Below are 20,333 nucleotides of genomic sequence, written 5' to 3'. Positions count from 1 at the left end.
GGCGCACGTCGCTGGCAGGGGCCACATGCGCCCCGCGTCCGCATTCGCCTCTGCCCCTTTCCCCAAGCACGCGCGTGTCTGTGAGCCCCTGTTCCAAACGCTAGGCCAGAAAGTTCCCCAAGTCCCTATGCTCAGGGGACCTACCTATTAGTGAGGGCGAGACAGAGCAGAGTCGTCAGATCAATCAGATTGGGTATGACAGATTCTGTGGTGGGTGCTAAGAAGCAGCAGAGCACACAGAGCGCACAGTTTTGTGTGTGTGATTTTTTTATTGATTTCGGAGAGAAGGAGAGGGGGAGAGAAACATCAATGATGAGAGACACTGATCGGCAGCCTCCTGCGCGCCCCCTACCGGGGACGGGGATCTAGCTGCGACCTGGCCATGTGCCCTGATCAGAATGGAACTGCAACTTTCTGGTGCACAGGAGGACGCTTAACCAACTGAGCCACACCGGCCAGGGCTGCTTCTCTGTCTTTAATATTTTTAAATGAATAACATTTTAAAAAAAACAACAAAAACCCTGAGTATATAGAACACAAAATATAGAATTTGTTATTTTTAAATGTCCTTTGCATTTGCCTCATCCTCTGGAAGAAACAAAACAACCTTACAGAGTTATCTCCCCAAAATCCAGTGAGGTAGGCTGGGGAAGGTAAAGTCAGGTGCCAAAGATGACAGAGCCTGTAAGGGCAGAGCTGGACTTAGAGCAGACAGATCCACATCTACGTGCAAAGCCAGCGCTGCTTTAACAGCCTAGCCTCTCTTCCCACCCCTGAAGTTGTGTGTTTTCCTACTGTAGAGTGGTTTCCTTCAGAACAGAAATCATGTCTGATCCATCTTTGTATCCCTCAGCAGCACCCTCCATTGCCACTCAACACATGAAGAAACTTGGGGTAAGAGTGTGGCATTTAGAATTCTAGTAGTAAAACCTGGGTGTATGTGAGCCACGAATCCCATGTACCATGCGTGTTTTCCCTATGGCTACAATCTGGACATAGTGGGGGTTTGCTGCCTAGAATTTCTGGACATGGTGCCTCAGCATTCTACAGTTTCCCTCTCCCAGAGGCCCATTCTAGTGCTGCCTCCCTGCCCAGGTGCCTTTCTCCCACCACCCTTCTCTTCCTTCCCAGGGGCAGTGCCAAAGGGCATCACAGGTGGTAAGCATTTGGGGATCTTCGGAGAAGGGCAGGGCTGCTGAACCACTGAGCATTAGAGCTGGAAGGGTGATGCAGTCTGTTCCTTGGCTCTACCCTACTCTGGACCCTGGCCCTGGCCCTGGGCAACAGCGGCCTCAGATCAAGGGGGAGGTTGTCCCCTAATTGTTACACTCTGCGATGATTATGAAGTCAGCTCATTGCACCCCCATCGCAGCCAAACTAAGGGTGGGTCCGCTGCCCCCAGTTTCTCTCTACTTCCTGTCAGCTCGGTTGTCCTGCATGGTGACGGCTGTGGTACCAAACTAACTAGATGGCATCAGAGGAGTTCTGTAAAGTAGGAGATGGGGAGGAGGCCATGACGAAAAAGGAAACTCTGAACATTTTGAGTCAGATGTCGAAGCCCTTTCCAAACCCCAAGTCTATGAACAGGACAGTTGCTACCAAAGGACTCCCTTTTTCCTCAAGGGGCAATTTGATTAACTTCATGGAGAAAGAAAGCATCAATCTACCGTAAGATACAAGCCTGGTCCTTTCCTCCTTTCTAAGACTGGAGCTGGGGGGTGGGGAGGGGCTCGAAGAAGAGGTACTTCCTGGACCTGTCACCACCTGGGCCCAGGGAAGAGCATGTGTGCAGGTTGCACCATGGATTCCTGAGCCCAAATCAGTTCTTGGACATATGTAGGCCTCCTCCTCCTCCGGGAGGCCTTCCGGGATTGGTCAGATTTGTTGACAGTGCTCCTATCCCCTTAATCTACTCAGGGTACTCACTCCCTTCCCTAGACACGCCTGCCCTTTCCACTTCTCCATGGCTCCTCTCTCTTAGTCCCCCCTTTTGGTGCCTTCCCCTTCCTGATTATGTCCCGTCCCCCCCCTCCCCCCAGTAGCCTATCTTCAGACTGAGGTTAATTGCTTCTCCTCAGTGATTCTGGGTTCCCTTTACTTCATTCCACAAAACTCCTGGTGCTCTTGCAAGGTGTCTGGCCTAGTGTTAAGTTCTGGGAATGTAGAGCTGAAAAGCATAGTCCTTGCCTTCAAGGAGCTTCCACTCTGGGGGTGTGTGTGTGTGTGTGTGAAGAACCAAGAATAGTATAGTATGGTCTGTGCGATGAACCAACACCTTGAGAAAATGGAGGAGGCTTAGCATAGCTTGGGAGAGGGTGCAGTTAAGGGAGGCTTCTTGGAGGTGAAATGTGAGCTGAATGTCCTAGGAAGGGAAGGAGTGAGCCAGTGGAGGGGTGGTGGTGCGGGCTGATGTGGGCTGAGGGAGTTATGTGCAGGGCAATTTCATGTTGTGTGACCTTTACAGTCACACACAGCCCCACACTTAAAAGGGCCCTGTGCTTAGTTTAATGCTCTGCTGACATTCTCTTGACATTCTTAATAATTTTTGAAGAAGGGGATCCACAAACTATGTAGCTCGTCCTGATTATAAGAAAGGGATACGTTGTCCTTTTTCTAAGGGTCCTGTAAGTAGCAGATATGTCTAAAGTGATAGATGCTTATAGGAAACTTCATGCTATAGTGGGGAGGTCTAGGACTATGAGTCGAAGTTGGAGTCCAAGTTCTACCACTTAGGTATATGGCTGTAGACAAGATCAGGGATCCTCAGTCCCTCATTTGGAAATTGGGGCAAACACTCACCCATCAGGGCTATTATAAAGACCAGAAGAGACTATGTCCAGCATGTAGGCCAGTGCCTGGATGTCTTCTATGCCCACTTCAACACTGGTCTTTTGAAAAGATAAATCTAAAACAGAGATCCATCGGGACAATTTGAAGTATAGTTGGGCAATCATCTATTCTAAGTGTCCACCAAGGGCTAGCATAGAAGGTTTGAGCTGAGCAGGGTTTCTTAGAAGGAGGTCAATGGGGCTGGAGCTCAGGGAAGAAAAATTTGGCCCATCAATCAACCATGAAGCCAGAGGCTGCCCCGGAGTAAGGGATCCAGGGATGTGTGTTGGTTGCTGGACTTGGCCAGAGCAGCTGAGGGAGATGGGGTAGGAAGCAGAGATGAGCCAGAAAGTGCCAGCAACAGATGGGAACTGTATAGCGTAGGACAGGCCTGGGGCCCAGAGATCTGAGTTCTAGTTCCAACGCTGCCATCAGTTCACCATGAGACCTTGACTGCTCTGGACAAATGCTCTTCAAAGTGTGGGTTAATGGGTCAGGAACTCATTTTAGTTGCTGGAGTCCAGTATCATAAAAATGAAATTAAACAGAATCAAAAATTCCAGAGCACATTACACAGAGAGTAAGTATTGGTTTGTGCAGTGTGTTTCAGTTTTATGTGTATGTGTGAATACACTGGGTTGCTATGTAATATGTATTTATTTTGGGTGAAGGTAAAAAAAAAGATTTGAAAGCCAACTTGGGGGGATTCTGCACTTCATGAGTAAAAAAAAAACAACTTAAATAGTGGGGAAACTGGTATGAGGTTTTTCTTTGTAATAGGAAATAATTAGTAACAATACAGATGTCCCTGTAATGAAAAACCAAACAGCAGTTAAAATGACTGAAACAGAGCTACGTGTATAATACAGATGAATCAGAAAACGCAATGTGGAATGAAAAGGCAAGCTCCCAATGGCTATGTACTGAATGGTACCATTTATTTATGTAAAGTTAAAAATATGCAAAATAGATCTTGCTTAGGAATAACATACCTATGTAACAAACCCATAAAGACACACGAGGCAACTGTACAGCACTGTTCAAAACGGAAAAACATTAGATGCCAGTGTGATATTGCAGAGGAAGTGCTCTTCTCTCACTTCAGTGCCATCATCCTATATGCTTAATCCTTAATGGATGTTTGTATTTCACTTTCTTTTTTTCAGTTTCCTTGGATTATAATGTCTCTGTTACTGGTTTCTAAGCTTGTTTATGACTAAAGATGTTAACCACTTGTCATGCATTGCAAATGAAATACCATGTTTTTTCGTTATTATTTACTGCAGTGTTTTGCTTTTTGGTTGTACCTAACTTGTGTATTAAATATAATCATGCTCTGTTTTTTTTTTTGTTTTTTTGTGTTTTTTTTAAAAAGACACACGAGGAATAATAAGCACAAAAGTTTAAATGTACTGTGCTGGTTATCTCTGAGTAAGGGGGGGGAGTGTCCAGGGGACTTTAACTGTACTGATGAGGCTTTCGTTCTGAAGCTGGATGGTGGCTAAACAAAAGCTTACTATATTATTCTTGATGTCTTTGGCTATATCTAAAATAGCTCATGATTTTAAAAAATTAGAATGGAAGAAAAAAGTTTTTGACATTCATCCCAAAATATTTGTATTTATCTGTTAATTTTATATGCTACATATCAATATTATTAAATATTATAAATTCTAACTAAATAAATTAGTAATTACATTAAATATTAGTGAATACATATTACTAAAACTTCATTTATTTTTCTTTTAGATACTTTTCCACACCCTAGTAGGTCATTGTGGTCGTTCCCTGGGGCATTTGCACCCCCTTTGGAGGTAGGGCTTAAAGTTTTAGCAGTGTTTCTCAAATTGTGGTTCTCAGAACACCTGCATCAGCATCATCTGAGGATCCCATTAACTTTAGCAGCTTCCCCAGTCCCATCCCAACTGGGGACAGGGTACCAGGCACCTGTATTTTCCCCTAATAAGTGCCCTGGTGGGTAGATGCACTGCTGCACAGCAGTAAGGATGTTCTGAGCTGTGCAGAAGCAACTGGGGACCCTTGTAAGTCAGGCCCAAGGCCTGGCCTCCGGGAGCTTCCAGGCTGCACAGGCTGGCTGGGGTGCTCACCTGTCTCCCCTCGCACTCCAGGAAGCCGATGCCAGGGGAGGAATCTGAATGCAGCTCCGATGACACCAGCATCTCCACCGTCTCGTCCACCTTGTTGAATCCCATCAAACTGGCTGTGACCCATCCCAACAGTAGCTTCTTTGCAGGGCTACTAGAAGGAGAGCTGAACAAACTCAGGATCTCCCCGGTGGCCAAGGACACAGAAAAAGGGGACCTGGCCCTCTGCCCCCAGCAATGTGTGTCCCAAATATCCCCCGGGGGCCTGCTGGACCTTGACACTGAGCTGGACACAGACACATCCTCTATGTCCTCGAAGTCCTCCATTGTCACAGATGTGCCAGAGGCACCCTTTATCTGTGAACACACAGTCAGCGATTACACGGCCATGGTGCGTTTTCTTCCTCGTGCATTTGGTAAAGGCCTACTGGCCACCCCTAATGTGCCAGGCACTGAACTGGGCTCTGTGGGAAGTGTGAAAATGCCCACTACCTGCAACCTGATCTCAAGTTCACGGGTTAGGAGAGAGGGCATGTTTGTAAGGAACTCCAGCGCATGCCAGAAAGGGCTCATTGCTGTCGGAAGGGTTCAGATCAAGTGCCTCCAGGAAGTCAGAGGGAAATAAACATTATTTCCAGATGCAGGAATTAGCTTGGTGGCTCTTGGTAACATTTGAGCTGGGATACAGAGATAGAATTTAAACATCTAGAGATGGGGTAAGGCATTGCGGAGAGGGGCTGACACTAGCTCATAGGTGGTAAAGTGGGGGAAGAAACAGCCAGGCCCTAATCCACGCAGATCTGATCATCTTGTTAAAAATGAGATTCCTGCCCGGCCAGGCGTGGCTCAGCGGTTAAGCATCGACCTAGGATCTAGGCGATCAGGGTTCGATTCCTGGTCAGGGCACATGCCCGGGTTGCGGGCTGCAGCCGATCAATGACTCTCTCATCATTGATGTTTCTAGCTCTCTCTCTCCCTCTCCTTTCCTCTCTCTGAAATCAATATATATTTAAAAATAAATAAATAAATAAAATAAAAATAAAAACAAGATTCCTGGGCCTCATCTCTAGAGGTTCTGATTCAGTAGGTCTGGGGCATGTGGCCTGAGAATTTGTACTACAAGCAAATTCCCAGGTGGTACTGATGGCGCCAGACCACATTTGAGTAGCACTGTCCTAGCTTTATATCTGGTGAGGGACGCAATTTGAGCTGTTTTAGGAAGATAAATCTGGAAGCCCCATTGTTGGAAGGCCTAGAGCAGTGTTTCTCAAAGTGTGGTTCCTAGATCACCAGCAGTGTCAGCATCATATGGCAGCTTGTTAGAAATTTTTAAAAAATTTACGATTCATTTTTTTTTGTTTTTATTGATTTCAGAGAGGGAGAGGGAAAGAAACATCAGTGATGAGAGTCATTGATCGGCTGCCTCCTGCATGCCCCCTACTGGGGATCAAGCCAGAAACCTGGACATGTGCCCTGACCAGGAACTGAACCGTTCCTGAGTTGATGCTCAACCACTGAGCAATGCTGACTGGGCAGAAATTTAAATTCTTGTTCCCCTTGCCACCCTACTGAATCACAAACTGTCAGGGTGGGGGCCAGCAATCTGTGTTTTAACAAGTCCTCTAGAGTACTCTCATGCACACCAGTTTGAGAACTACTGACCCAGATGGAGGAGAAACAATGGCAGACCAGACAGGAGACAGCAGGCCAGGAATCTGCAGTGTTATTAAACTCCCTTGGATCCTTAGGCTTGCTTGGCAACCACTGTTGTAGCACGAAGTATATCAGCTCTGGAGCTATTGGTTTGATCCCTGCCTCTGTCACTTAACTGCTATGTGACTGTGGGCCAGTGACTTACCCTCTCTGAACCTTGAACCCCATGTGCAATGAGTGAGGTGGACAAGACGATCTCTAAGGTCCCTCTCAACTGACATAGTCTAGAACAGCGATTTTCAACTGGTGTGCCATAGCACACTGGTATGCCACAAGACCTTTTAAAGCATGCATGTGCCACAGCACACTGGTTGACTAGTGTCAGGTATTGCATGTTCTAAAACTTCTCGCAGCGCACTGGTTGAAAATTGCTCGTCTAGAAGAAATGGAATGAGGGCACTCTCCAAGGTGGGTGGGGCTGTGGAGGGAGAGTAGCATGTGCTTTGGGCTGGTGGTTCCACATCCAGTTGGGAGTACCTTACATCTCCCATCAGACTTGTCTCAGCTCCAGCAGGGACAGGGGATGGAAATGGGGGTACAGTGGGGAATAGTAGGGCACAGGGGATGGAAGTGGGGCATTCCCACCCCTGTGGGGGTGGGGGTCAGGGTGAGGAGAGGACAGGCAGGGCCAGGTCTGAGGAAGCTTTTGGGGGCTCTATTCTCCTAGATTTCCTGGACCTATGCCTTGGGCAAGCAACCGGTCAGTTTCTACCAGGTCCTGCTGCAGGAGGTGGTCAACAAAGATGACAAGCCTCTCAAGACAAAGAACTGCCCGTGGATCTTCCACAAGATCTTGGGTACCACCGTCAAACTGATGGAGCTGAAGCCTAACACGAGTTACTGCCTCATTGTCCGTGCCGTCAACACAGCCGGGGCGGGGAAGTGGTGCAAGCCCTACAAAGTGAGCCTTGGGAGAAGGGGGCTCAAGGGGTCAGGAAGAAGTGTATACCAGGGGCCTTGGAGGTTGGGGACACCCTACACACCCACAACTCATCTTCCTGCTTGCTTTCTTCCTACCTGCGCAAATACACATCAATTCCAGGCTGCTCTCTTCTGCGAGGTTTAAAGTTTAAGGCATTCTGGTGCCCACTGGGAATGCAAACTAATGTACTCATCAGCGTCAATATAATGTTCATCTTTCACCTTGGTACCAATGATTGTGAATGGATTGGGAAGTCAAGGGCACTGACAGATACAGGAAAGAGGCTGGGCTGAAGGGACAAAGAAGGGAGCAGCCTGGGAATGGGTAGGGGCATGAGGTGAGGGGCAGGCCTAAGTACACAGCCCTGTGGTTGGAAACATCACAGGTTTGAATCGTGCCTCCTTGTACCCGTTTCTAGTGTTGATAGGTAGGTTGGTAACACCAGCTAAGACCCCATTTAGCAAACCAGGGGGTGGCAAAGACAGAGAGGTCAGGTCTGGGAAGGAAGTCTGAGTGGTTTTCTCATGTTATTTCAGTTTGCGACTGTTGCCAATGACCTGAGTAGCTTCCCCGAGAACAACCCCATCCAGATCACCGTGAGGCGCAAAGAACCCCAGCGGAAAACAGTGACCATGACACTGAATGAGATGCGGAAGCTGGAAGATCTGGAAAAAGTATTTCCCTGCTAAGGGGGAGGGTTCCAGGATACTGCAGGCCAGGTCAGCCACTGCCCACAGCTGCTAAGCACCCCCCTCCCTAGATCTAGGCTAGGTCCAGGTCCCTCATTAAAGAACCGCAGGTCACTCAGCACCCCTAAATTGTGCTTCATGCTGTGCACAGCTTCAGCTGGGCCATTCGCATCTACTTTCTGAGCTTCTGCCAGGACCAAGAGTCCAGGTGGGTGGGGGATGGGAAAGGTGGTGGGGCAATAAGATGCCACTACCACCTACTGCCTGGCTCTGCCAGCACCATCCTCTTTGTTCCCCATGGGAGGAAGAGACTGGTACTCAGGTTAAAACACACGCCAGGAAAAACAGCAATGTTGGACAGAGGTAGCGGCAGCCTGCACACTGTCAGCATCAGACGAGCTCTTGAGGGACATGGTGCAAATTACACAAGCTTTGGGGCAGGGTCCAGTTTAATTCTGGCTCTTCTTGGATGTGAGGGCATGGGCAAACCTTAAGCTTCCTGGGCTGTTTCCTTATAAAAAACATGGGGACATGAGACCATTTCAGGCATGGCCACAGGGTTACTGAGGAACAGATTAGAAATGCTATGGCCCTGAGCAGTCCACATAAGGGTGGTTTAGAAGTTCAACCTCAGTTGATCCGCCTTAGTGCTGAACAGGAGAATGTGGAGGCAGGATGCATGGAGGGTAAGATCTTGGTATAGGGTTTGTGGACATCCTGATGGGGAGCCCTTCACAACGTCAAATCCTTATGGGACAGAGAATCATCCTCCCATATCACACCTACACCCACTTCTGCTAGAGCTCTCACCACTGCATGCCCCATTACAGTCTCCTCAGGGACAGCCATCACCTTCCTATCTGTATCCTGAGGGCCTGGCACAGTGCTCAGTGCATGGCAAGGCCTCAAGAAGTGTGTTGGGTGAGGGGCCAAGGAAGGCGCCCCTACAGCAGCACTGGCCAGCGGAACTCCCTGCGATGACGACAGTGCTGTCCCATATAGTAAGTAGCCTTGAGCCAGTGGGACTAAGAACGGCACTTCTAACTGTACGGAATGCTAGTGGAAACAGCCACATGTGGCCAGTGCATACCACACCAGACAGCACAGCCTTGGATTAGCCTCTGGCCACTATCTTAGGGGCTTCGGGCAGCCTCCCCAGCCTCTCCCTTGTAGGCACAGGGGAGAGAGATGCAAGGCAACTTCCTGCCAGTATGGTTCTGCTGTAGCCCAGTGCAAAGGAGGCTACACAAACTGAATTAACACAGACCCTGGTTGAGACCCAGGATTCTAGACAAGGGATTATAACCCAAATACACAAAATATAAGTTATTTATTTGGTCATACAATCTGGGGTCTGACCCGAATAGAACTGACATCTGGGAAAGGAGGCAGGGGGAACAGCAGGGGTCTAGTCATTGCCTGGTCTCCTGACATCCTTGATGGCACCAGGAAGGTACAGAGCGATGGCCAAGGGCTGAGCTCTGTGGTAACCTCCTGCTCTGGGGATGGACCCCACTGGGATCTGTGCAAGGACAGCAGGCCACACCTGTTCTCTGGGTCACCACCCCAGCCTTTGGTCTCTGTCAGGGCAGGCAGCTGGCACAGGCTGAGTCCAGGTGGGGGTCAGAGAGAGCTGTGGGATTTCTCATCTCCGCCATCTGTGAAGAAGGGGAGGGAACAGGATGGGGAGTCCATCATAGGAAAAGGAGGCTGCCATGTAATCCTAGGAGCCCACTACAGGGAGAACTTGTGGTTCCCCCCCAAGTCATCCAGAGCCTGTCTACCATCGCAGTCTCACTCAGGCTAGGCACCCACCCACCCACCGCCTACCTCACCAGGGCCTCAGACCAGGGCCCAGCCCCTGGGATGCCCACCAAGGTTGCCCAATGACAAGGTGACAGTCCTTTACAAGTACACAATGCTTCAGGTTCCAAGACAGGAAGAGCCTATCTTTGATCTTCCTGTCTACTGAGGTTCGATAACCCCCAAAAGACAGGTTAGCCAGGCTCTCCAAGACTGCACACTGCAAGGCAGAACCAGGATTTGAACTAGGTCTTAGAACTCCCAAATCCTGTGCTAACAAAGAACTATTGCCTCACGCTGGAGCGACCCTGGACTCGCCCTCTGGAGAGCAGCCTCAGAGCTGTCGAGCTCCCATAATGCCTGCAATTCCCACAGCCTTCCCACTGCCCTGAGAACCTGACCCCACACACCGTCTGACAGTCGGGGTGTCTGGTGAACCCTCAGAATTCTACGTCAGAAGGGAAAGTCACAAAGAAGGACTGACTCAAGGGCAGCAGAGCCCAGCACAGCAACCACCACCTCCCCCCACTCACATCCGGAGGCATTTGTCCTTCCCACCACTTGCCACTCTCTGGCCATCTGGACTCCAGTCGACAGCATACACCTAAACCGAGGAGGAAGAGGGAAAGTGGGGCAGTGAGGAGGGTGAAGGAAAAGGGCCAGGCTTCAATTCCATATCCATAAGGGTGGGCCATACCTCATCTGCGTGGCCTGGCAAGTCTGCGGCTAGCTTCTGGGCCTTCACATCCCACACCTTCAATGTGCTGTCACTGCTGCCACTGACCAGAAGCCGGCTGTCGGCTGACCACGCAATCTGGTACACAGCAGCCACATGGCCACGCAGGGAAGCCAGGTACCTGGCCCAAGGGGAGATGATGATGGACATTAGATTTTTTTTTTTAATATGTTTTTATTGATTTCAGAGAGAGGAAGGGAGATAGAAACATCAATGATGAAAGAGAATCAATGATTGGCTGCCTCTTGCAAGCCCCTTACTAGGGACTGAATTACAACCTGGGCATGAGCCCTGACTGGGAATCAAACTGTGATCTTCTGGTTCATGGGTTGGTGCTCAACCACTGAGCCACACCGGCCGGGTGAGATTAGATCTTCAAACATGTCTGAAGGGGCCTCTATGCCCATACCAGTGGTTTTAAATCTTGGCTGCATGTTAGAATTACCTGGGAACTTTTACAAAACCCCACTGCCTGGCGCCACCCCAGACCAATGTAATCATCACTGCCCATTATGTGTTTGTAAAACTTCTCCAAATGAGCTGCTTCTAGGGTGTCTCTTGCCAGGCCTCCATACCCACTCAACTTTGCATATCTTAGAATCTAATGCAGCCATCTGCTTAGCCCATCTGCCTGACATCCCCCCCCAAATGACAGTTGCTTGCTGACAGGTGGCATGGAGTAATACTGGGCCAGGCCCACCTGAAACTTTCAGATCAATACAGACTAGCTGTGTCTATTGGGACAAGTTATGAGGCATCTCTGAAACTTGGTTTTCTTACCTTAAAAAGGAACTGATCGGCCTATTTCAAAGGGTTGCTGTGTACAAATACACAACTGACACATAGATGCCAAGGGTTTCCCTTGCTCCTTGCCCATGCCCTTGTCTCTCCTCCAACCTAATTAACCCGAGGGCACTGTGCCTCATTACACCAGTGCTTCTCAGACTTAACGACAAGCAGAACCACCTGGTCACCTTATTAAAGTGCAGATTCTGTGGCTATCATCAACAAATCAACAAACAAGTGTTGGTGAGGATGTGGAGAAAAGGGAACCCTCATGCACTGTATGAAGGTTCCTCAAAAGACTGAAAATAAAACTACCATATGATCCAGCATTTCTACTTCTGGGTATTTATCCAAAGAAATCTAAAACACTAATTCAAACAGATACATGCATCTCCATGTTCACTGCAGCATTATTTACAATACCCAAGCTATGGAAGCAATCTAAGTACCCACTGATAGACAAATGGGTAAAGAAAATGTGATGCATGTATACAATATATTACTCTTGCCATTTGTGACAACATGGATGGACCTAGAGAGTATTATGTTAAGTAAAATAAGTCAGACAGAGAAAGACAAATACCATATGATTCCATATGTGAAATCTAAAAAACAAAACAAATGAACAAACAAAACAAAAACAAACTCATAGGTACATAGAACAAATTGATGGTCACCAGACTGGAGGAGGGCTGAGGGGAAGGAGGGAAAAGGTGAAGGGAGTAAGAAGTGCAAATTGGTAGTTACAAAATAGTCACAGGCATGTAAAGAACAGCCATGGGGATATAGTCAGTAATATTACAATAACCATGTATGGTGTCAGACGGGTACTAGACTTACTGGGGTGATCACTTCGTAAGGTAACTAAATGTCTAACCACTATGCTGTACACCTGAAACTAATATAATACTGTACATCAACTGTAATTGGAAAATTAATTTGAAAAATTTTTTTAATGCAGATTCTGATTCATAAGGTCTGGGGTGGGCCCCGAGATTCTGAATTTCTATCAAACTCCCAGATGCTGCTGCTGCTGCTAGTCTGTGGACCACACTTTGAGGAAGGCCAGCTTTAAGATCATTTTTCTCCTCAGATGTGAAATGAACTAGTGTTTTCAGTGTTGACTTAATGCTGCTGCTAAATATACTAATTCAAACCTTGTAACAAAGCTGACAGGCAAGGTGTCTTCTTATTACAAGAGAGGAAACAGGCTCAGAAAATCCAAACACTTGCCACACAGTTGGAAAGTGGTGGAGCCAGGCTCCTTCCAGAGGAACAGGGGCCCTCTTCTCCCTCCCCAAACCTCCACTCACTTGCCCGTCCTGCCATCCCACAGCTTGATGGACTTGTCAAAGGAGGCGCTGGCGACCACACGGGAGTCAGGGGAGAAGAGCACCTGGTTGACGAGGGCCTGGTGTCCTGTCATCCGTGCGAGTGGCTTCTTGTCCTCTGCTGGGGACCACATGAATAAGGTGAAGTCGTCTGAGCCAGACACCAGCCTCTCTGGGCCTTGGCCCTAGGGGAGGCAGAAAGCACACTGTGTTGGACACCGTCTCGGATGGGAGACTCCCACGCTGGCAGCAAACACGCTGCTGATTACTCAACACCAGCATGGTGCGAGGCCTCAGAGCAGTGAGGCACTAACTAATATGAGTTACTTCCCCCAAAAGGAAACTTTATGAACACAGGAAAATTTCTAAGATATGTATTTACATGAAAAAGCAAGGTGCAGAGTCGTGTGCTAAAAAGAGGGAGGATTTTACACATGGGTTTGTGCGGCTTAATAATGGGGATATGTTCTAAGAAATGTGTCATTAGGTAATTCTGTCATTGTGCGAACTTCTCAAGAGTGCACTTATACAAATCTAGATGGTATAGCCTACTACACACCTAGGCTGCATGGTATAGCCTACTGCTCCCTGGCTACACACCTGTACAGCACATTACTGTACATAACGCAAGATCAACTCAAGCACAAAAGAAAATTATGCAATCAAGGGATAAGATAAATGAGATGCATGAATGAGGCTGCTGCTGGTGGAATACGGCATTCTCTTTACAGCAAACTTGTTTTATAAGCATAAAGAGTATACTCTAGCCTGGCCACCGTGGCTCAGTGGCTGAGCATTGACCTATGATCCAGGACATTGTGGTTCGATTAGCAGTCAGGGGGCGTGCAGGAGGCAGCCCACCACTGACTCTCTCCCATCATTGATGTTTCTATCTGCCCGTCTCCCTTCCTCTCTCTGAAATCAATAAAAATATATTTTTTAAAAAAAGGAGTACACTCTAAAAACAATAAAATATAAATATGTAAAATAGTAGCACAGGTATTATCATTATGTATTATGTACTCTACATAATTGTATGTGCTATACTTTTAAGATGGGCAGCACAGGTTTGTTTACACCAGCATCACTGCAAACACGAGTAATGCACTGTGATAGGACATTAGGACAGCTAGGTCACTAGGGGACAGGAATTTTTCAGCTTCATTAAAATCTTAAGGGACCACCATCATATATGCGGTCTGTTGTTCACTGAAATATCATGGAAAACATATTGTATGTAGTGTACACATATACATGCATATGTATATATTAAGTCTCTGGAAGGAGAAACAACATACTGGTGGCACTAGATGCTTCCAGAAGGAACGGATGAATGTGCGACAGAGATGAGAGATTTTTCACTATCTACCTACTTTTCTGTGTTCTTTGAACTTTAGACCATGTGAATGTGTTACTTAAACTAAATAAAATAAAAACAAGAGGTACCTTGGGAGTGCAATGAAGAGAAGTAAATAAAACAAAATGAAATAAAACCCCCAGCATATTAAGATCTTAGGAGTATAAACTAGGATTTTCAAGAACAATGTTGCAGAGAAGGTACTTTCTCAGGTGGGGCTAGAGGCAGAGGGGGCTCAGCATCTGCAGAGTGTTGAAGGGACTAGGAGAGGAAGAGGACAGAGCTGGACATGCTGGGGGTTGGCACACACTCACCCGCACAAGGTTGTAGAGGTTCAGGGCCCTCTCCTTTAACTCCTGCACTGTGTCCACGTACCGCAGGGGAGAGAAGGAAATGAGGAACAAGGTGATCAGAAAATTCAACACAAACAGCAAACACCCCCCCGCCTAGGTCCGACTCTCACACATTAAGCTAGAGAACTCGCTCTTTACCAAGCAGCTCTCCCCCCTCCTTCTCCCGCTCACTCACAGGACCCCTGGAGGTCTTGGGGGTTAACTGAGGCTTTGGCCGGCTCAAAGGCCCCTGTGCGCAGGGCATAGTCAGTGCTGAGGGCCATGGTGTTCACCCAGTGGCCATGGCCCTGCAGAGTCCGGCAGAGCACGCCCTAGGGGAAAAGGAGATGGGTTAGACACACATGCCACTCTCTACCCTGGGGAACCTGCACCCCTGATTAGCCCCAGGAGGCTCAGAATCAGGACCCTCATTCATTGTGATCTTAAATCACCTTATGGCCTCAGGTCTCTCCTCATTTGTAAAAAGAGGCCACTAACCCAGATCAATGTTTCTGAAAATATGTTTCATGGAAGGAAATTAAATGTGTCAGAATAAAAAGGCTCCGGTCAAGTAAATTTGGGAGATGGCAGGTTCAGTAAAGCTACACAGGCTTCCTACAGCAGGACTTTTCAGAGCCTGCCCATGCTAACGGACACTGGAGCCTCCCCTATAGTGCAGCACCAACCACAGGACCCCTTGTTCCCAAAGTGTCTCCCTGACCTGGCTCCCAGAACATGCTGAGGAAACACTGGTCTATGTTCCTTCTAGCGCTGGCATTCCATGGCCTGGGATTTGCCCAGACTGGTTTCTGAACACTCCCAGCTCTTACATCATGAGCCCTCCAGACTTTGATGGTGCGGTCCTGCGAGGCAGAGTAGAGAAGCCCATCTCCTCCCCACTTAAGACAGGTGACTGACTGGGTGTGTCCGGTGAGGATGCGCTCACAGCGGCCTGAGGTTGTGTCCCAGACCCGCACGCTGCCATCCTTAGAGCTGCTGGCCACATAGCGGCACTCAGGGTTCCTGGAGAGGGAAGGGAGATGTGACCTCTCTTCTGATCTGGCAATGCCTGTATTCTCATGGCATCTCCCCATTCCCAATTCAAGGGTCAGGGACAATGTCTACACACACAGCGTCCTGACCCTAAGATCTAGCTGACTTCCCTTCGGCTCTCAGGCCCGATGATGAACAGTCCCCTCCTGAACAGCAATGAAGGTGCACAAGACCTTCCCCACAGTCACAGTCAACAGCTCACTATGCCCCCTCTGCATCAAGTGGGGAGGGGGACAGCTCTGAACCCCTTGTTCCTCATTACCCCAGCTCTGTCAGTATCACTTACGCATGGAGGGGCTCCCAGCTCAGGCCTGTGATCCACTTGCTATGGCCCGCAAGGGTCCTACCCACCTGCTTCCCTGTGCTTGGGTCCCATAGGAGAATCTGAAAAACAGAAGTTCACAGAATAATCCTCCCCAACCTTTCCCTGCCCCACCGCCCTCCCTAAAGACCCAAACCCTGATTCTGACCCAGCTCCACGAAGGTAGCCCCAGAGTCCCAGTCTAGTTACCCTGATCACCATCTACCTGGCCATTCTTGCAGCCTGAGGCCAGCTTCTTGCCGTCGGGGGACCAAGATATGCTAAGGACCCAGTGTCTGTGTCCTAAGAAAGAAGGGGAGGAAGATAGGAGGAGCAGCTCTTTTTACCCCCACTTCCTAGCAGTGCCTGGCACACAGTAGGAACTCCTAAACTAGCTGCTGAATAAATGAACAACCGTACAAAAGGAGAGATAGGGCTTCCTAGGCAGAGGGATAATACATTCCAAGCACTAGAGCCATACATTTTGCTGCACAAATAACACTGCCACTTTCTAATAATTCCTTACGTGACATGTGGTGCAAAGTGTTTCCATACATGCCATCCCTTGAAATTCTCACAATAGCTCGAAGGTATGAGGCAAAGGAAAAATTATCACCCCCATTTTACAGAAGAGAAAACAGAAGCTTAGAAGGTGAGTATGCTCTACACATACAAGGTCCTTGCCCAACAAATGTGTGGTCCCCAGACCAGCAGCATCAGCACCACCTAGGAGCTTGAAATACGAATTCTCAGGCCACACCCCAGACCTAAAGAGACAAAAACTCTGGGGTAGAACCCAGTAGTCTGTATTTTAACAAGTCCCCCAGGTGATTCTGAGGCACATTTAAGTTTGAGAACCACTATGGCAGAGGCTGGATTTAAGCCAGGTTCTCCTTGCTACTAGCCAGTCAGCCCCTTCCTACAACCCCACACTCACTCTTTGGTCTAGTCTGTTTGTTTAGTGCTGGCTAGTAGGCTCAAGAGTATGGTCTCTACCTATGAAAAGGCAGTCACTAAATGGATATGAAGGAGTTGGAATCTGCTCTGGGCCTCCTCAAGAACTAAAGAGCTGAGCAAATCACCCACCCACCATTAAGGCTCCCTAAATGGCTAATTGCATACTGACCCTGGCATGTGAAATGCGGTGTCTCAGTGCTGAGATCCCAGAAGCGCACAGTGGTGTCTCCAGAGCCACTGGCCAGGTACCTGGGGAAGAAGAGAGGTTGCCTGACCTCTGCAGTGGGGACAAGAGGTAGGGCCCACCCCAAAACACTGCCCATTTCTGCTGCCTATTCAATTGTTTTCTGGGACTAGAATCTGGGACTGGACTTTTCTCTCTGTCCCGAAAAGGAGAAATGTAACACTGATGCCATCTGGGAGATGACCCCAGGAGGCCATTTCTTTTCTCTTCCTTCCTAAAAGGAATGTCCACAGCTATAACCAGATTTAAAGCTTCTCATTATTCTCATATTGTGAGAAGCAAAGAAACCCAGTTTCACAGATGATGACTTAACCCAGGAAGGTTAAGTGACTTGCCCAGGTCACACAGCTAGAAGGGGCAGAGCTAAACTTGCAGCTCAGATCTCTTGAGATCAAGTCCAGGAAGGACTCTTCCAAGGCAGGTGTCCTTGGTCTTTATGGACCAAACCTCACTCAGGAAGTCCCTTACTTGGAACCTGAGCCCAGAGCTTGGTTGGATCTATGTGTCCTGAGGCCACACCCCTAAACTCCCCTCCATAATTCTGCAGCTGTCCTTACTTTCCTGTGGGGCTGAAGGCCACAGAAATGACTGCCTCGCTGTGACCCTCCAAGGAGCTGGTGCAGCGGGTCACAGCACGGACCTTGAAGATAGCCTGTGGCTGGTAAATGATGTCGAGGACCTTCTCTGTCTCCACCTCCTGTGACTCCAGCGTCCTCCCAAGTGAGGAAACGATCTCAGCATCGTGGACATAGAAAGCCAGTGGCAGGGGATCCTCCTGGAGGGCAAGGGCAGAGGAAAACTCCCCCATCAAAAGATGGGCAGGGGCCACCTGCACCAGGGAGGCTCCCCACTGAGCTGTGGGCAGGTAAAGCCTCCTTCTTTTCAGCCACCCTGCTTGAGTTACCCCCCTCATCATTCCCCATTGGGTTTGACCTTTTTCATCCTTGAAGAGCAACTGTAGTATGCTTACACAGCACTTTAAAATCCTGTATCTGCATCCCACAACAACCCTGAGAGGTTGGCATTCATATTCCCACTTGACTGATGAATTAGCCCAACATCCTACTGCCAACGACTAATTCCGATTCTTTAGTGTTCTTTAGGATTAGTATATATCCTTATGCAGCGTTTTCCAAACCACCACACCATGCTGTATAATGTGTAAGAAGCACCCAAAAAGCTGTTTGGAAATGCAGACTCCGCTTCACCCCAGAGTCTGGTGTGGTCAGTCTGGGGTGGAGTCCAAGCACTGCATTTTTAAGCACCTCCCACCCCAACAGAGGGCAACACTTTGAAAACACTGGCTTGGAAGTTCAAGGAGCACGGGCTTTGAGTTTGACACACTTGGGTTCCAACTCCAAACCACCACCTCCTGCGTAGCATCGTGAGCATAACTTAATGCCTCCGGGCTACACTGTAAAATGGGGATAATTATTGAGGGGCTGTGGCGAGGAATCCTTTGACAATGCACCCGATGCTTTACCAGCGCACCCTCTCTCCGCAAGTGGACCTCGACGGTGGGCGTGTAAGTCGCCCTCACACTGATGCATCTTCCCGACCCTCCCCCGGGGTAGATGGCTCTCCACGGACTCGCGCCGCAGAGTATCACGCGCCGTCGGCGAGCAGTGGGGGCCCTGGAGCCCCAGGCCTTCGGTCTTTCGGTCCCCTGCGGGCGGCGCCGCCCACCGCTCACCTGGGCCAGCAGCGCGTTGCATATGAGCTGCAGCTTGTCCGGGGTGATGTCCACGGGCACGTCGAACGGGGAGCCCAGCAGCTGCCCGCCCTCATCCTGGAACTGCACTAGCAGCCGCTGCACGTCGCGCGCCGCCGCCTCGTCCTGTGCCAGCAAGCGCCGCGGGCGTCAGCCACGCGCCGCGACGGAAGGGTCCCCACTCCCGCCTCCCCCCGGCATCGCGGACCCCGGGCCCCAGCGCCCAGCCGCGGCGCCCCCGCCCCCACTCACGCACACCCACCGCCACGGCCGCCGCCATCCTGCGTCCCCACGTGGAGGGGAAAGACTCTGGAGGGACGGAGCGCCGCTCCCGTGGCCCGGTGGTGCCGCAGCCCGCGACATTGCCCTCTGGTGTTGCGGCGGGGAAGTGTCACTCCGCGCCGGGCCTCTGGCCGTGGGAGCGGGCCACCTAGTACCCGCCTCCACGACCTTCCTTGGACAGCTCGCTGCCCCCACTTTCATTCCCTCCCAGGGCCTTGCAGGATGCAAACAGCCTTTTGACTCTTCAGAACAGGGATTCTTGCTCCACTTTACGGATGGTGAAATCGAGGCTCTGAGCGGTTGACTTTCCCCACGATCACAGAGATAGAAAACGACAGAAGACCGAATAGGCTCCAGGCAAGCAGCGCCCCGTAGGGGTGGCTTACAAAGCCAGAGGCTATTGGGTTGAGGGCAGAAATTATTATTTTTTTATTTGAAAAGATGACTTTTATTGTATTTTTATTATACAGGTTTATTTAGAAAAATTAGAATATATGGATAAGAAAAAGAATAAAATAAAAATCACTATAACTTGACCCACTCAGAAATGAGTCACTTTTTAAAAAAATTAAATTTCTTAGGGTGACAGTGGTTAATAAGGTTATGTACGTTTCAAGTGTACAATAGTATAATACATCATCTGTATATTGCATCATGTGCTCATCACCCAAAGTTTAGTCTCCTTCTGTCAGCATGTATTTGACCTTTACCCTCTTCAACCTCCCCCTACCTCCTTCCCCTTATTATTCTTTATAAAATGGGTCAAATAAATTAATAATATTTGATGAGTACAAAAGCAGAAAATGTCTACAGTGCTCAATACTGTAAAGCAATAACAATAGGCATTCATTCATTCATTCAAGTACACTGATCACTTACTCTCTACCAGGCATTGTTCTAGGAGCTCTCCATATATTAATTCCTTTAATAATTTACTCAGGGAAAGCTTCTCTAAAATGATATAATGTTTCCCTATCATATGCTTTCAAAACATCCAGGTATTCCTCATATATAAAATTGCAGGTTTTTGGAATTATTTCATCCATTTATTCAACAAATATTACTCACACTGTTATAGGCACTTGGAATTCGTAAGCGAACAAAATAGACACAAATCCTTGTCCTCTTGAGTGTTCTCTGTTTTCGTGATCATTCATAGTTCCTGGCCCATAGTGGATGCTT

The 20,333-nt window shown here is 48.7% G+C and overlaps 2 protein-coding genes across 4 annotated transcripts; one reads left to right on the top strand and one right to left on the bottom strand.

The window, feature by feature from the left end:
* Window positions 1-1,468: 1,468 nt before the first annotated feature.
* FNDC8 (fibronectin type III domain containing 8) lies at window positions 1,469-8,258 on the top strand (the record flags this gene model as incomplete). The annotated part of the gene is made up of 4 exons (XM_081162028.1): window positions 1,469-1,668; window positions 4,959-5,325; window positions 7,315-7,548; window positions 8,106-8,258. The coding sequence occupies 4 exons, from the start codon at window positions 1,469-1,471 to the stop codon at window positions 8,256-8,258; spliced, it is 954 nt and encodes a 317-aa protein (XP_081018154.1).
* A 1,311-nt stretch (window positions 8,259-9,569) lies between these two features.
* On the bottom strand, window positions 9,570-19,175 carry NLE1 (notchless homolog 1). 3 transcript variants are annotated; one of them, XR_014000460.1, is made up of 13 exons: window positions 19,132-19,169; window positions 18,852-18,995; window positions 17,716-17,933; window positions 17,084-17,163; window positions 16,184-16,260; window positions 15,943-16,040; window positions 15,434-15,626; window positions 14,800-14,935; window positions 14,586-14,632; window positions 12,980-13,099; window positions 10,759-10,918; window positions 10,595-10,665; window positions 9,570-9,916 (listed from the first exon to the last, which is right to left on the bottom strand). XR_014000460.1 is itself a non-coding variant. In XM_081160858.1 (13 exons), the coding sequence occupies exons 2-13, from the start codon at window positions 18,944-18,946 to the stop codon at window positions 9,904-9,906; spliced, it is 1,308 nt and encodes a 435-aa protein (XP_081016984.1). In that variant the 5' UTR covers window positions 18,947-18,995; window positions 19,132-19,175; the 3' UTR covers window positions 9,570-9,903. The 3 variants fall into 3 exon arrangements, 2 of the variants coding, with proteins under 2 accessions (XP_081016984.1, XP_081016983.1); XM_081160858.1 differs by having other exon boundaries at window positions 12,897-13,099; window positions 17,799-17,933; window positions 19,132-19,175; XM_081160857.1 differs by having other exon boundaries at window positions 12,897-13,099.
* Window positions 19,176-20,333: the final 1,158 nt, after the last annotated feature.

The sequence above is a fragment of the Miniopterus schreibersii genome, assembly GCF_964146895.1.
Source record: "Miniopterus schreibersii genome assembly, chromosome: 16".
Lineage (NCBI taxonomy): Eukaryota > Metazoa > Chordata > Mammalia > Chiroptera > Miniopteridae > Miniopterus > Miniopterus schreibersii.
This window is presented reverse-complemented; position numbering and strand designations above follow the sequence as displayed.